The sequence below is a fragment of the Epargyreus clarus genome, unplaced genomic scaffold, assembly GCF_041222505.1.
Source record: "Epargyreus clarus isolate Ecla_fem2 unplaced genomic scaffold, WU_Ecla_fem_2.2 ptg000011l, whole genome shotgun sequence".
In the NCBI taxonomy this organism is placed as follows: Eukaryota; Metazoa; Arthropoda; class Insecta; order Lepidoptera; family Hesperiidae; genus Epargyreus; species Epargyreus clarus.
The window spans coordinates 7548191-7564973 of NW_027332219.1; the positions used below are offsets into that span (position 1 = coordinate 7548191).

At 38.6% G+C, this 16783-nt stretch overlaps 1 protein-coding gene across 2 annotated transcripts; it reads left to right on the forward strand.

Annotated features, from left to right (window-relative positions):
* The first annotated feature begins 23 nt into the window (after window positions 1–23).
* Window positions 24–15045, forward strand: LOC140745931 (transmembrane channel-like protein 7). 2 transcript variants are annotated; one of them, XM_073077896.1, is made up of 5 exons: window positions 24–828; window positions 8793–8995; window positions 9277–9384; window positions 11361–11461; window positions 12866–15045. In XM_073077896.1, the coding sequence occupies exons 2-5, from the start codon at window positions 8812–8814 to the stop codon at window positions 14861–14863; spliced, it is 2391 nt and encodes a 796-aa protein (XP_072933997.1). In that variant the 5' UTR covers window positions 24–828; window positions 8793–8811; the 3' UTR covers window positions 14864–15045. The 2 variants fall into 2 exon arrangements, with proteins under 2 accessions (XP_072933997.1, XP_072933996.1); XM_073077895.1 differs by lacking the exon at window positions 24–828 and adding an exon at window positions 2876–2950.
* The last annotated feature ends 1738 nt before the right edge of the window (window positions 15046–16783 follow it).

A 16783-nucleotide genomic window follows, 5' to 3' on the forward strand; every position in this document is an offset into this window, starting at 1 on the left:
AGGTTAGCGCGCAAAGGGGCCAATCCTGAGGTGCACCGGATATTGCATAGAGGAAGTTTCCTCAGAGATTTGTTTACGCGAGCGGTAGGAGGACGTCGTTTTTTTGTCGACGATCTGCGGATATTAGATAAACGGGGGCAGATCGGCTCGATCCCCTTTCATTTCCATCGGGGAAAATATGATAACGGTGAAATAAATAAGGGATTCGATTTAAACAGCTACGGGAATCTTGCCCAAGCTAATAATAGACGTAAATGTGATTTACATTTTATTCCAAACATCAGTGTTTTTTTTTTATTCCTGAAACATTTTGTCTTTTTGGAAGGAGCAATTAACGCATGAGTACAATGGCCAGACAACAATGAACTAAATATGACAAACCAAAACGAGACCAATGCGACCAATGACAGATCATCAAGGCTATTAACTGCGTGCGTTTGGAAACATTTTCTTGTCCATGTATCATTAAATCTTTTTTATATATGAGTGTTTCTTAGTGTATAAATATTAGAATGAAATCAATTTCGTGATATATTGGTGTAATTATTAATAGTACGCTTTACTGAATCGTTAATAATAACTTGAAGTTAAAAAAATAATAATCGAAAAAATATCGAATGTAAACAATGCGGAGAACATAGAGTAGAATCGGAACGCACGGCGTATTACCATTTACCACTCCTTGGAATTATTTTGGTCTGATTTGTCGCTTAATTTCAAGAACTGTTTAGTTAAACAACCAGTGTTAAACTCATTCTTTCCGTGACAATGTTAAATCGTGCTGTTCAGTGATTTGTGCTACTGTTCTTTTTTTAAAATGCATAAAAGGTGAGTACATTTTCATTACAAAGAAAATATAAAATATGAGATTTGTGTCCGTAAAAGTAATAAGATTAAAACATGGAAATTATGAAAGATATTGTTAATTATTAATGGTTTTTTTAACAACACATTTTACATATAGTTTATCGCCCACAAGGAAATTTTATGTCATTATTTAGGTACGTATTAATTGTAGGTGTAAAAACCACAATATTGGAAGCAGTTACGGTACTAAAAATACGCTCCTTACCAGGAAATAATTGGGAAGTAACCTTGCTATTTTTTGTGTAATTTATAAATATAAACCCATTGATGTTGATCTATAAAAAGATTTATTTTAGTTCTTTTTTTTTTACTACAACCTAATCCCTTTTTACTTTAAGGGCACAGGGAACGCAAGGCCACTGACGTACTAGGCCCCGAAAACCCAATATATTTGTTAACACAACCAATTACCATAGATTATTTCTATTAGGGCTTCTAATCTCTTGATTGCCCTGGGGCCTCAGCGTTCCTAATAACAGCAGTGTTAGGCGCTGCTGTGTTCCGTTTTGAAGAGTGTGGTAAGGGAGACAGACTTTTCCGAGGCGTTCCAGCTTAGTCCACAGGGATAGCGGCGCATCTGTGGCCGACCGCAGGTAGGAATATCTAATCCTATCTGGGGTTGATTATAGTTGTCCATGGGCGGCAGTAGCCACTTACCATCAGGTGGACTGCATGCTCGTCTGTTATGCTTATACTATAAAAAAAAAAAAAAATCCTTAAGATGAGCTTGATCACAGCCCGACAGCATACAACTGACACCTCTTTCATCAAATTGAAATCTTAACTAAGCCCTCAAAGGTTGTAGAACCCTTTAGGGTTTGTCGCCAGCAGCACCACCGTTACACCTATTTCTGCCTAATTAATGTTAAGTATTACTGTGTTTTGGTTTAAAGGCTGTGGTAAGGGAGACATACATTTCCGAGGTGTTTCAGCTCAGTCCTTGGAGATGGTGGCACATCTGAGATCGACCTCAGGTAGGAATATCTAATCCTATCTGGTGTTGATTACAGATGTCCATGGTTGGCAGTCACTTACCATCAGGAGGACTGCATGCTTGTCTGCTACTCCTATATTATACAGAAAAAGAAAGCTTAGTCAATGCATTAGTGCTCCTGAGGACTAAGTTGGAATGCCTGATAATCTTACATATAAAATTCTCATGTCACAATGTTAGTTACCGTACTCCTCCGAAATGGCTTGACCGATTTTCACCAAATTTTATATGCATATTCAGTAGGTCTGAGAATCAGCTACTATTTTTCATACCTCTAAGTGATAAGGGTTGTTCACCCTTAACATTTTTTTATTTATATGGCAACAAAATGTTTGCCGGGTCAGCTAGTGTTTTATAATATACAAATTTAATTTTGATGTGAACGCATGGAAATTCTATAATAGTCATAATAATTACCTTGTATGTGTCATATATATAGAATGTAGCGTTAATGAGCAGGAAGGATTAATTAATTAATTTACCTTATAATTCATGATCATTATCTATTTGTGTGACAATATATAGTGGGGGTTTTATATTAGTACTACTGTATTATTAATAACATAATGGTAAGTGATCATTGATCATTACATACAAGGTCCCCTATAGTCATGCAGTGATACCCTAGTGCTTGAAGTTCTGCCTCCCAATCGAGGGGTCCAAGGTTCACATCCCAAGTACGCACTAATTTTTGAAAGTTATGTGTGGGTTACAAATTAATTATCATGTGCTTTAAATTTGAAGGAAAACATGAGAAAACCTCCATACCTGAGAGATCTTTAAAAAAAAAATTGTTTTCACCCGTGCCCAGCAGTGGGACAATAATGGATTGGCGATGACAACCGTAGTCCTTAGGAACTGTAACACTTCTTTGATCTTTAATGTTTATAGAAGGTGACCACTTACCTATGAGGTGATGTAACCATTTTGAATGTGGTAGAATCTAGTGTTGTTCGAGTCAGAGGCGCCACTGCCACATTTATAACTTTACAGCAGTGTTAAAAATTGTTGTGTTCTTGTTTAAATGGTGTTATAAATCGTGCTGTTCTGTGATTTGTGCTACTGTTCTTTTTTTAAAATGCATGAAAGGTGAGTACATTTTCATTACAAAGAAAATATAAAATATGAGATTTGTGTCCGTAAAAGTAATAATATTAATACATGGAAATTATGAAAGAGATTGTTAATTATTAATGGTGTTTTTAACAACACATTTTACATATAGTTTATCGCCCACAAGGAAATTTTATGTCATTATTTAGGTACGTATTAATTGTAGGTGTAAAAACCACAATATTGGAAGCAGTTACGGTACTAAAAATACGCTCTTTACCAGGAAATAATTGGGAAGTAACCTTGCAATTTTTTGTGTAATTTATAAATATAAATTACAGATGTCCATGGGCGGCAGAAGCCACTTACCATCAGGTGGACTGCATGCTCGTCTGCTACTCCTATATTATACAAATTCTCATGTAACAATGTCAGTTACTGTACTCCTCCGAAATGGCTTTACCGATTTTCACCAAATTTTATATGCATATTCAGTAGGTCAGAGAATCAGCTACTATTTTTCATACCTCTAAGTGATAAGGGTTGTTCACCCTTAACATTTTTTTATTTATATGGCAACACAACGTTTGCTGGGTCAGCTAGTATTTTATAATATATAAATTTAATTTTGATGTGGACACATTGAAATTCAATAATGAGTCATAATAATCACCGTGTATGTGTCATATATATAGAATGTAGCGTTAATGATCAGAAAGGATTAATTAATTAATTTACCTTATAATTCATAATCATTATCTTTTTGTGTGACAATATATAGTGGGGGTTTTATATTATTACTAACTTCAGCCAGTGGTTTTGTATTATTAATAATGTGATGGTAAGTGATCACTATTATCATTACATACAAGAAAAGCCACTGCTTGACTATAGGCTATTACTATAGTCAGTGGTTGAAAGTAAATCGAGTGGCCCGAGGTTCAAATCCCAGGCATCACGGAATTTTTAAAATTTATGTGTATTTTACAAATTAATTATCATGTGCTTTAACGGTGAAGGAAAACATGGTGAGGAAACCTGTATAAAGGCTCCACCTTCGCTATAAACGCTTTCTACACTCACAGCCCCACACTAGGATTCCCTGTATACGTGAGAGATCTTTAAAAAAACATTTTCAAAAGTAAATTGAAGTCTACCAAGCCGCACTTGGCCAGTGCGGTGGACTATGGCCTAATCCTTCTCATTTTGAGAGGAGACCCATGCCCAGCAGTGGGACAATAATGGGTTGGCGATAACGACCTGTAGTCCTTAGGAGCTGCATCACTTCTTTGATCTATTGAAGACAGTGATCACTTACCTATGAGGTGATGATATCACTTTGGAAGTGGTAGAATTCTTTATGGTTCCAGTCAGAAGCACTACTGGTCTAAGATCCGAAGCTAAATCGAACTGGACCGAGCTGATAATAGAATGAAACTCATTTTATAATGAAATTAGTACATTGGGTAATACATTAAAAATGGGTTTGCTAAAAAAATCCTGGACAGGATAATTTTAATTATTTTTTGAAAAATTAAAATTTAATTGAAAATTAAATTTTGCAACATCAAGATAATAAGAAAATTCTATTCTGAGTGAATGTTAAAAACATACAGAATGTGCAGGCTTTGGGTTGCCTATTATTTACGTGGACGAACTACTGGGTTGTCAGGTATAAACAGGTATTTCGCTGGCAACTACTTTCACTCATGATGATAATAGATAAAATTTTATATCAGTAGAAGCGCTGTTTTATTGTGAACACGTTGATATAGGGTTGTCTGCAAAATGAAAATTAATTTTTCAAAAAATAATTAAAATTATCCTGTCCAGGATTTTTTTAGCAAACCCATTTTTAATGTATTACCCAATGTACTAATTTCGTTATAAAATGAGTTTCATTCTATTATCAGCTCGGTTCAGTTCGATTTAGCTTCGGATCTTCTACTATACCACTACATCTATTTCTGCTTTATACCAGTGTTAACCATTGTACTGTTCTGGCTTAAAAGTTGTTATAAAGGAGACATTCCATCTTAGCCCTTAGAAGTAGTAGCATCTGTGGCTGACCAGACCACAGGTAGGACTCTTACCTTATCAAAGTATTGATTACAAATGTCCATGGATTATAGCAACCACTTACCATCAGGTGGACTGCACACTTACTTTTTTAATTTATATTTTTTTTAAATCACATAAAAGTTTGTAAGAAAAAATAATTAATCTTGAACACCCTGTGTATGTAATTAAACTATTATCTTATCTTTGCAATAATGTGATTCTTGATAGGGATTTCCCTGATAGTAGTTGTTCCGTTAAATTAATAGAAGAATCATAATGATTTGTTTATGTCTTAGTTATAAAATTGTTTTTCTTTACTAATTAAAGTAGTGAGCATTCAGCTCACCTAATGTTACTGTGAGCACCATAGAAACCTCTTGTAGTTACCAAATAAACTAGGAGAGACTATCTTGGGATTACTAGATAGGGAAGGAGGAGTCTATCCATTAGTCTTCCACTGTTGGGCACGGGTCACGGTCAGTGATGGTAAGTCGGCGGAAAATGAGATTGAGGCCTTCAGTGTAAAAAAAGTTGATTTTATTTTACAAAAATTCAAATATGTCATAGAATTCAGCGACAAATAGGTACGTATGATTCCGGCGACCTGTTTTTAGCTACTTAGCAACTGTGTTTGGGGCCCCCAGAACCGGGGGCCCAGGGGACCGCATAAAAAAACTTATCAACGACCAATTGTTGAAAACTATACTACTCATATTGTAAAATTGTAATCTTCAGTAGGCTGTAGTTTCGGGACCAGAATAGGGCTACGGTATCCCCTGCCTGTCGTAAGAGGCGACTAAAAGGGGGCTTCCGGGGTTGCGGGCGGCAAGAGTGGGTAGCTCGAACCGCCCGGTAAGCGACCCCGGGAAGGACGGCGGTATGTGTGGTCGCATACCGTCGTACGCACCAGACGGTGTGGCGAGCGTCAAGCTCACCTGGGCAGAGCCCGACGGGGCAACGCGCTAAGAGGACTCGGCCACCGGGGGGGTTTTAGTGCCCGGTGCCGTGAGAGCGACGCAGGGTTATGTGGGATTTTTACCGCACTAAAACCCCCCGGTGGCCGTCCTCAGCGCTGCGTAGAGGGCTCCGGGATCTCGAAAGGAACGCAACCGGAGTCCTCTTAGCGCGTTGCCCCGTCGGGCTCTGCCCAGGTGAGCTTGACGCTCGCCACACCATCTGGTGCGTACGTCGGTATGCGACCACACATACCGCCGCCCTTCCCGGGGTCGCTTACCGAGCGGTTCGAGCTCCCACACTTACCGCCCGCAACCCCGGAAGCCCCCTTTTAGTCGCCTCTTACGACAGGCAGGGGATACCGTAGCCCTATTCTGGTCCCGAAACTACAGCCTACTGAAGATTACAATTTTACAATATGAGTAGTATAGTTTTCAACAATTGGTCGTTGATAAGTTTTTTTTATAATATAGGAGTAGCAGACGAGCATGCAGTCCATCTAAGTGGCTACTGCCACACCAGTAAAGGTTAGGTTCCTATCTAAGGCCGGCCTCAGATGCGCGACTACTGCGGAGATCTATGCGGGAACGCCTCGGAAAAGTATGTCTCCCTTACCACACCCTTCAAACCAGAACACAACAGCCATTAACATTGCAGTTATTAAGCTAAGATGTGGCGGTAGTTATTCTCCGTTCAAACCATGCTGGTTCTGCCACCTTGAAAATCCGGCACGTAGTTTTAGCACGTTAGTCTTAGTCTACGCAAGGAAGGAAGTCAGCGATGCATAGGCGACTCCTCTGGTGTTGCAAATGTCCATAGGCGACGGTGACTGCTTTCCATCAGGTCCGTCTGCCTACAAATGTTAAATACCTACTGCTTATTATATTTCGATACTACGAAAATAAACGTATGAACAGAAAATAGCTTTACTTTAAAATCACTAACACGTTTTGTCCATTATTTTTATATGTAGATATGTTTATGGCATTTATCTTATCGCAAAAGGCGTCACGGATAAGCGGAGAAACAAATAATTACGATTCAATAGTCGTGTATTGGTAGTGACATAGTGTGGTGCAAGATCTGGTTATAACGTAACTTCAACAAAGGAATGGTTGGCTGGTGAGGCTGCTTGTTACTGAACATACGTTGTGCTTCGGATTCTGAGACATGTGAACTGTACCCTTACCAGGAGGTTTTACGTTTCGACAAATAAGACTGTTTTGGTATTTGTTTACGTATTTGCCCATACAAATTCCAATCAACGCCCCTAGCGGATTGTGTCAGAACTAGGAAATCGTATTGGCGCATACGTTAACAAATACCAAAACAGTCATATTTGTCGAAACGTAAAAACTCCTGGTAAGGGTAGAGAACCGCGGTGCGTTTTTCTCCCGCCGCCGCGGGATAGTTGTGTTAATTAAAAATCACGGATCATAGTTTTGTGTGTATCAATTTCTTTGCCTACCAAACGTCAAAATTTGACATAACTAGTCAAACTTTGATCTCGTAGGCCCTACCGGACTAAGGGGGGCCGGAAGGACTGGACCGCTCCTGGCGTCTGGTCCTGGGGGCCTCAACACAGTTGCTATCAGCTAAAAAAAGGGCCGCCGGAATCAAACCTTCACTGAAATACGTATTTGTCGGCAAACAAATCTATAACACATTTGTAATTTTGTAAAATCAAATCTTTTTTCTTTTAAGTTTCCGCCCTGGGCCTCATTCAACATTTTCGCGCCGGGCCTTCGAAGACCTTAGTCCGCACTGCTCGTAGGCAAAGATTGGTTATATTATTGGATGTAACGGATACTTGGTGCCTCGGCTATAGAGACGAATAAAAAGCTCATACCGCCCATGGACATTATATTCCTACCTGGGGTCGGCCACAGACGTGCCGCTACCCCTGAGGACTTAGCTGGAACGCCTCGGAAAAGTATGTCTCCGTTACCACACCCTTCAAACCAGAACACAGCAGCGCTTAACACTGCTGTTATTAGGCAAAAATAGATGTGGCGGTGGTACCTCTAGGGTCGGACCACTTAGGGTTTCGGACCACATTCATAGTAAAGTACTCCTTTCATATTAGGTGACTGTAGTGTACAATTGATGATTCATTCATCAATAGTGCGCTTCCGATGTTAATTGAAGTACTTAGTAAGTTCTAATTTTGGTGTGATGTAGGTCTGTTTGTTAACTGTCTTCTAAGAGGTTATCTACCTTATATTTTTGTTTACGAGGGGGGAACCTTCCAAAGGTACCCAGTTTCGTGGGAGCGACACGGGATTATGTGGGATTTTTACCGCTCTAAAACTGCCCCGGTAGCCATCCTCAGCGCTGCGAAGAGGACTCCGGGATCTCCAACGGAACGCAACCGGAATCCTCTGAACTTGTTGCCGCATTAGGCTCCGCCCAGGTAATCCCAGGCGCTCTCCAAATTGTCTGCTGTTTACGACGGTATGTGACCACACATACCGTCATCCCCCGGGGTCGCTTGCTGGACGGTTCGAGCTCCCACTCTTGCCGCCCGCAACCCCGGAAGCCCCCTTTATTCGCCTCCTACGACAGGCAGGGGATACCGCAGCCCTATTCTGATCCTGGGTACTGGGTAAAATACTTTTCATACAAAATACCATCCACACATAACTTACTGATTTAATGAGTAACATAACTTTTTGATTATTCATAAAGTAAACGGAAGAAAAATGCAATTAAAAAAAAATAGTATAATTATTTCGTTAATTTTCGATTCATATATATTTTTTTTTCATTTTCCCTTGGACATTTTACATAAGATTGGTTAGGTTATATTGAAACATAAAAGTTAATACAAAAAGTTTTCAAGATTTATTTCTTTCCTCCCCAGATAAAATGCACCGGTAACAATGTCAGGGGGTAACTCATCGAAGAACAAGTCGCGCTCGAAGAAGCACGAGGGGTGGGAGGAGGCTGGGGGTGAGTTCTACCAGGAGCTCTACCCGGGGGGAGAGCAGGAGCTCTTCGAGAATCTCCAGCGAGCTGATGCTGCGAAGCTAGCAACGCTGTTACCTTCTAAACAGGCTAGGAATAGTAAGTGGATGACAGTCTAGAAATATTTTTTAGACATTGGTGGTGGTCTGGTGGAGCGGTCACCATACCGGTCTGACGCAAAGGGTTCCGGGTGCGATCCCCGGCCAGACAGACATCTGAATTTGGATCTGTTGTGGGTCTGGGTGTTTGTGTATTCGCCTTTTGTGTTTTAAATGTGTAATCATTTATAGTAGATCTTACTTAACGTGGAATATTTTGTGTTTTGAATATAAAGTTATATGTTTTTAGATAAATAAGAAATATTTTTTTTTATTTTTCAGCGACAACAGTCAAACGGGCTAGATCACAAAATGAGAGGCGACAGTCGACGTACGCGCGAACAACACAGAGCCACGACATACATCTGTCGATGTTACCAGATCTATCAGGTTTGTATCCAGTTATACCGTGTTATTGGTGATATCCGGCTTGAAGGACCAAGTTCAGTACCACTGCCGGCGTTCCACAAGGTGGCGTGTTGTCTCCACTCCTCTTTACTATTTTCATAAATTCTATTACTCTACACCTCACCTCTCTCTACCATCTTTATGCAGACGATTTGCAAATTTACAACCAAACTAGCCTGAATGATTTAGCCAATGCTATAAATATAACCAACACGGATCTGACTTCTATTTCGATTTGGAGCAAAAATTTTGGCCTCAAACTGAATGCTGCTAAGTCCCAGGCGATAGTCATAGGAAGTTCGCGGCTGATGTCTAAAATTGATTGGCAAAAGTTACCTCCTATTAAACTAGACAATGTTACTATTCATTACAGTAACAAGGTTAAAAATCTCGGTGTCTGCATAGACCAACATTTATCATGGATACCGCAGATTACTGAAGTCAGCAAGAAGCTGTTTGCTGCCGTGAGCTTCCTCCGAAGGTTGAAAAATGTTTTACCTATTCCCACTAAAATAACGCTTGCGCAGTCTCTTCTTCTCCCAATACTTGACTATGCTGATGTGTGTTATCCTGACATTACCGAGGAGCAATTAAATAAGCTTGAGCGTCTCCAAAATTTGTGTATACGTTTCATATTTGGACTACGCAAATATGACCATGTTTCTGAATATCGCGCGAAACTCAAGTGGCTCCCAATTCGCCTTCGCCGGAATGCCCACATTCTATCTCTTCTTTATGGCGTTTTATTTAATCCGAATACCCCTCCTTACCTCAAGCAGCGCTTTCAATTTCTTCACTCATCCCATGATCGATCCCTTCGCTCTTCTGAAAACCTTGCTCTCTGTACTCCTTCCCACTCTACTTCCTTCTACAAGAAATCCTTCACGGTAGTGGCCATCCGTCTTTGGAACTCCCTTCCTGTTTCCATACGTACTGCTAAATCCTTATACTCATTTAAAAATCAGGTTAAGTCTCATTACTTACAACTATAACTCTGGTTTTAATAATTACTTCTTCTTAATTTTGTTTATTTTTATTTTTTAATATTATTATTATTATTTTCCTTTGCTATTTTATTTTTCAATCATCTCTCCCATTCTATTTTAGTCTCCTTCTTTTACTGGTGCTTAGTGTATGCTATATTTTATTTATTCCAACATGTTTATGCTATCTTAGTCCTATAATTATATTTATTATTATTATTTGAACCCTACCTATTTTTCTATTCATCCCTACTATAACTCCTTACCTAAAGGTTGTCTGGAAGAGATCGCTGGTTAGCGATAAGACCGCCTTTTGTATTGTCTTTTAAATTAGTTGTTTATTTTTTATATGTATCTTCATTTTATTGGGTACAATAAAGAGTATTTGATTGATTGATTGATTGGTTCATTGTTATGGTCCTTCAAGCCAGATATTTCTATAATAATGTTGCCAAACTTTTCAAATGTATTTTTTTTATTTGAACAGAATTAAGATTTAAGAAAAAATGTAGGGAAACTCTTCTGGGTTCTACCCTTACACCTATTTCAGTCTAATAACAGGTAGTGCTTGTCTCTGCTGTGTTCTAGATTGATTCAGGGAGACATACTTTCCGAGGCGTTCCAGCTTAGTCCTCGGGGGTAGCGGCGCATCTGTGGCCGACCTCAGGTAGGAATATGTAATCCTATCTGGGGTGGATTACTGATGTCCATGGGCGGCAGTAGCCACTTACCATCAGGTGGACTGCATGTTGGTCTGTTATATTATTGTGGCGACCTCCCGCTACTCGTCAAGAGATGGCGCCACGAGTATTCTGAATCACGCTATCGAAGTTTTCTAAACATCCTGCATATATACAAGTTCCGAACTGAGACTGTCGGAGCACGGCCGCTCCCCGGGCATGATCACCTAGCCCGGCGGGAGATCTCCCTTTGCCAAATTATCATTAAAAAAATGTGTAATTTATGTTATTACAGAGAATCTGTCTAATGAAGAACGAACATGGGAAGAGATCATGCAAATCAAGGCTATGCCAGTCCCTATGAACCAAAAACGGGAGCTGAAGGCCAGGCTACAGGTAGGAATCTAAATTTGTATTCTCTTCATACCACTATGACTAACCTATATCTTTTTTTTTATATAATATAAGAGTAGCAGACGAGCATGCAGTCCACCTGATGGTAGGTGGCTACTGCCGCCCATGGACATTTGTAATCAACCCCAGATAGGATTAGATATTCCTACCTGAGGTCGGCCACAGATGCGCCGTTACCCCTGAGGACTAAGCTGGAACGCCTCGGAAAAGTCAGTCTCTCTTACCACACCCTTCAAACCGGAACACAGCAGCGCCTAACACTGCTGTTATTACGTAGAAATAGGTGTGGCGGTGGTGCCGCCGGAGTCGAACCATAAAGGGTTCTACCACCTTCAAAATATCTGCTTTCTCTAAGTCGTGTCAAGCGCTGCTATGTTCTAATTCTAAAAATGCACTTGAATAACAAATTATTACAATTATTCCCCTTCCATTATACAAATTATTACCCATTCCAAAGAAGACGGTAAAAGAACTCTTTGGTCCGAAACGTTCCGCATTAGTCCGCAGGAGTAGCAAAGCATCTAGCCCAACCCAGGTAGGGTTCTAATCTTATCGGGGGTTGATTACAGATGTCTATGGACGGTCGTAGCCATTTACCATCAGGTGGACTGCTCGCCTGCTACTGCTATATTAAAGAAAAATAAGTTATCATTAAAATTATTAATTGAAGGTGGTAGAACCCTTTGTGGTTCGACTCCGGCGGCACCACCGCCACACCTATTTCTACCTAATAACAGTAGTGTTAGGCGCTGCTGTGTTCCGGTTTGAAGGGTGTGGTAAGGGAGACAGACTTTTCCGAGGCGTTCCAGCTTAGTCCTCAGGGGTAGCGGCGCATCTGTGGTCGAGCTCAGGTAGGAATATCTAATCCTATCTGGGGTTGATTTCAGATGTCTATGGGCGGCAGTAGCCACTTACCATCAGGTGGACTGCATGCTCGTCTGCTACTCTTATATTATAAAAAAAAAAAAAAAAAAATTCATCCTCGACCAGTCCTATCTAAGGTTGATTACAGATGTCCACTTATCAGCTGGACTGCTCGTTTCATATTTATATTTCATAAATACATAGATTAGTAAAGATTACTCACTCCTAACAAGAAAATGTACTATTTTGAGAATTGAAATAGTTGCGTACCGTAGTTGCTTTACCGTTTTGCCACGTCTCCGTGCTAAAATGTCCCTAAAATATTTGAAATAATTATTTATTTATTATGTAAGTTACGCAGTATCAGTTATTTATTCGTAAATTTTCTCTAATAATGTTTTTATTTGTCAAGAATTCAAAAAAAGAACTTACTAATAAGCCGTTTGTGGCTTCATTCAATTTCAAGGCGGCGAAGTATCTTTACTAATCTATGCATAAACATTTGAAATAATTTATTTCCAGAATGCAACAAAACTCCGCCTCCAAGGTTTGGAGCAGCTACAATGGCGACAACGGAAAGTGTGGTATCGTTTCCGGATCAGATTTACCGAAATTGTGGGAAAATTGGAGCTCTGGCAATCCGCGATGCGGGAAATCGAGGGGAAATTCGGCACAGGGGTAGTTTCCTACTTCCTCTTCCTTAGATGGCTGTTATTTTTAAACCTCGTCATCTCTGTTTTAATCGTAACGTTCCTAATTTTGCCAAAGGCGTTGCTAGTCGAAGAAGAAATGTATTGCCTCGAACAAGAAAATTCCAGTGTTTGTTGTTCCGAAGCGTATTTTCAACGGAATTTGACTGAATCTAACGTTGTTTTGGACTTGATTCAAGGGACTGGATGGATGGAGAAAACGATTCTCTTCTACGGTGTCTACAGTAATCAAATATATACGTATTTTTTGAAAAATCTCTGGGACGCAGAGATGCACTACAATTCTCCCTTAGCGTATATACTTGTACCTATTGCTTGGGCCCTTTTTTCCTTAGCAGCGATCGTGAATTCAGCTGCGAAGGGCTTTAAAGAGAGACTAGTCGAGAGCGAAGGGCAATTCTATATGTATTGTAACATAGTTTTTGGAGGATGGGACTTCTGTATTCATAATGACAAGTCAGCTAAAATCAAACATAAGGCGCTTTTCAACGAAATTAAGGGATGTATCGAGCAGGAACGGTACAAGGAGGAAAAACAACTACGATCTAGAGAAAGTCAAATTCTGTTACATTTGAAGCGTTTGCTAATAAATTTACTAGTATTCGTGATACTTATCGCAGCAGGTGTGCTTATATACGTAACGTTTAACTACTCGATGAATAAACTTAATGCGGATGTAAGCAATCGGACGGTTGTAGAAGAAGTTGTTAACACGACAGCCGAAAGACTCACCTTAGGATTAGCGTACACCGATAATGGAAACAAATATTCGTTTTCGCAGCTACAGAACACACTTTTAGAATTCTTGCCGTCAATTTGCATTGTGGTTCTCAACATGACTGTGCCGGAGATTTTCGGGTATCTGATAAAGTTTGAGAACTACATGCCGGCTTACGTAATAATAATCACGTTGTTAAGGACAGTTTTGTTAAGACTGTCCTCTTTAGCGGTTTTGCTGAGACAGATATATATACAAGTTACTGATCCTGATAGGGAGGTGTGTTCTGATGGAGATGATTGGAGACTCGAGTGTTGGGAGACGTATGTGGGACAACAATTCTATAAATTAATCCTGACTGACTTTGTAATACAATTTGTAATGACTTTCTTCATTAACCTCCCACGATCTCTCATCGCTAGGCATTCCTCTAGTAGATGCCTCAGAGTTGTCGGCATTCAGGATTTCTACCTCCCAAAACATGTCTTAGACATCGTTTACATCCAAACTATTATCTGGATGGGCACTTTCTTCTGTCCCTTCTTACCAATTATTGGTACAATGTTCTACTTCCTCATATTCTACGTGAAGAAATTCGCGTGTTTGATCAACTGTACGCCTTCTCCAATAGTATATAAAGCATCCAAATCGAAATCCTTATTCATGTCGGTGTTATTATTAGGTTTCGTGATATCTATCATCCCAGTGGCGTATTCGATAGCGGAAATAATGCCCTCAATCAGTTGTGGCCCTTTCAGGGATTTCCAGAACGTCTGGGAGTTTGTTATCCAGACTTTTAATGCGTTCCCGTCGTTTATCCGGCAGGCGATTTTCTGGTTAGGGACCTCGACTTTCGCGGTTCCAGCTTTCGGGATACTACTATTCTTCCTGTACTATTACTGGGCGGTTGCGACCGCTAACCGACACATGGTCTCAGTGTTGAAGAATCAGTTGGTTCTAGAAGGGCATGATAAACAATTCCTTTTGAACAGACTCAGTGCGTTTATACGACAACATCAAAAGAGATGTGATCGTAGGAACCGGGCGAGTTTCGCTGATGACGACTCGTCGATACATCACAGTTCTAGATAATTCGTGGCGTTAGGATTAGATTAGTAAATTAAACATCGAAATTGATGTATGGAAGATATGTCGGCTCAATATGATCTTTAAATGAGTATGTATTCATAGGAATGATTTTCCCGACGCGTTTGCTCGTAATATGACAAAGATTATTTTAAGCATTACGTTGGAAAATATTAATGAGCGCTTCTTATGTAAAAAACTATAATAGAATTGTTTGTGGTGATTTTCTGCAACTCGTCAAGAGATGGCGCTTTCTGAATCACGCTATCAAAGTTTTCTCAATGGTTCAGTGGCGATCGGATCAATTATTCAAAATATTGATATTTTCGAAATTTTGATTTTAATATTTATTATTATTAATATATTTATAAGCAAGAATATGGATGTTTTAATGTTACTTGCCGATTTTTTTTATTTATGTGATTATTTCGAATGGGTACAGAAATCGATTATTTTTGAAAATAATCGCCTGTTTCAGATAACTTCCATACATAGTATATTTCGATGGTCTTTTAATAAGATTTCATACACTTACGTACCTACAATCCTATTTCGTGGTGTCTATTATTTATTTATTTTATTTTAGCAAATATTTTTGTTTATTTTTTTACTTTTTAGTGCAGATTTTTTAGTTTCCCGGTGCCAGAACTAAAGTTGTGTTGTTTAAGTTATTTTGACTATCAAAAATATTTTTTTTCATAAGCAAACATAACAGCCTTTATTAAATGAAAAATATTTACAATTATAATTAAACTTATAGACAATTAAATATAATAAGATAAACTATAAGTAAATATAAAACAGCTTATATACAAAATTTACATATATACAAAAATGAAAAACAAAAATATAAAAACAAAAACACTACCATAAAAAATTGTCACCATCACTATCTTTGGGCAAGGTTCCCAAGACGCTGGCAGCATTTCCTCTCTGAATTGCTATACCAATTCTTTGAGCAAAATGCATGCCAGCTCTCGGGTCCCCAGAGACGTCGACCAAACGAGTTGACAGCTGTTTAAACAACTGCCAAGCATCCGGACCCCATGGACCCAAAGTTTCAACACCAAACGCCACAAATATATAGTTATTGCATAAACTAATATATTTACGACGCTTGGTGTTTTAAATATTTTATTTCATCAAATTATACAAGTTTAATTTTTCAAAAATCCTGATTGATTTTCCAAATTTCAAAAGTTGTACTTTTTTTAATTCTGTAAAATTATTTCTTATTAATTGGTGAGTAAAATACTCGATTATGTGTTTTAGTGTGTCTAAAATTTTTTTCAAATATTTTCAAACCTAATTTTGAGTTTTATTTCAATGCAAATACTTAAATATTTAGTTATTATAAAAATAATACTGTATCTCGACTTTTTGTCACAAAAACAATATTATTTTAATTTATTTCTACACAATTCTAGAATTGTGATAGTTTACTAAAATATGTGTATTTATTATTAAAGATGTATTTGCATATAAATAATCTTTATATGTTATTGTGTGCTTAAAACTTATTTTAATATTTTTACAATCTATTTTAAATAAGTTTATATTATATTAAAAGAAAGTTTGTTCAAAAATTAGTAGAATTTATACATTTAAATGATATTAATGATCTCTACCAAGCCAGATGTAGTCCGCTTAAAACTGCTAGTCCGCTCTAAATATAGAAATGAATCGCGTCGCCATAGCAAATTGTACACTACACCTGCTCGCAACAACTTCAGAGCGGACGAGCAGTTTGGCGCGGACTATACGTCGGTAATTGTAAAAAGTAGGTCTACTTAAAACATGTTATTCGTACAGATTATTTAAAAATATATTGCTAAAATATCGAGAAAACAAAACTAATAAAAATAATACTTTCGCATTTATTTTGATAGAGCAGTCACTATTTCAGTTATTGCAAAGAGATCTGGG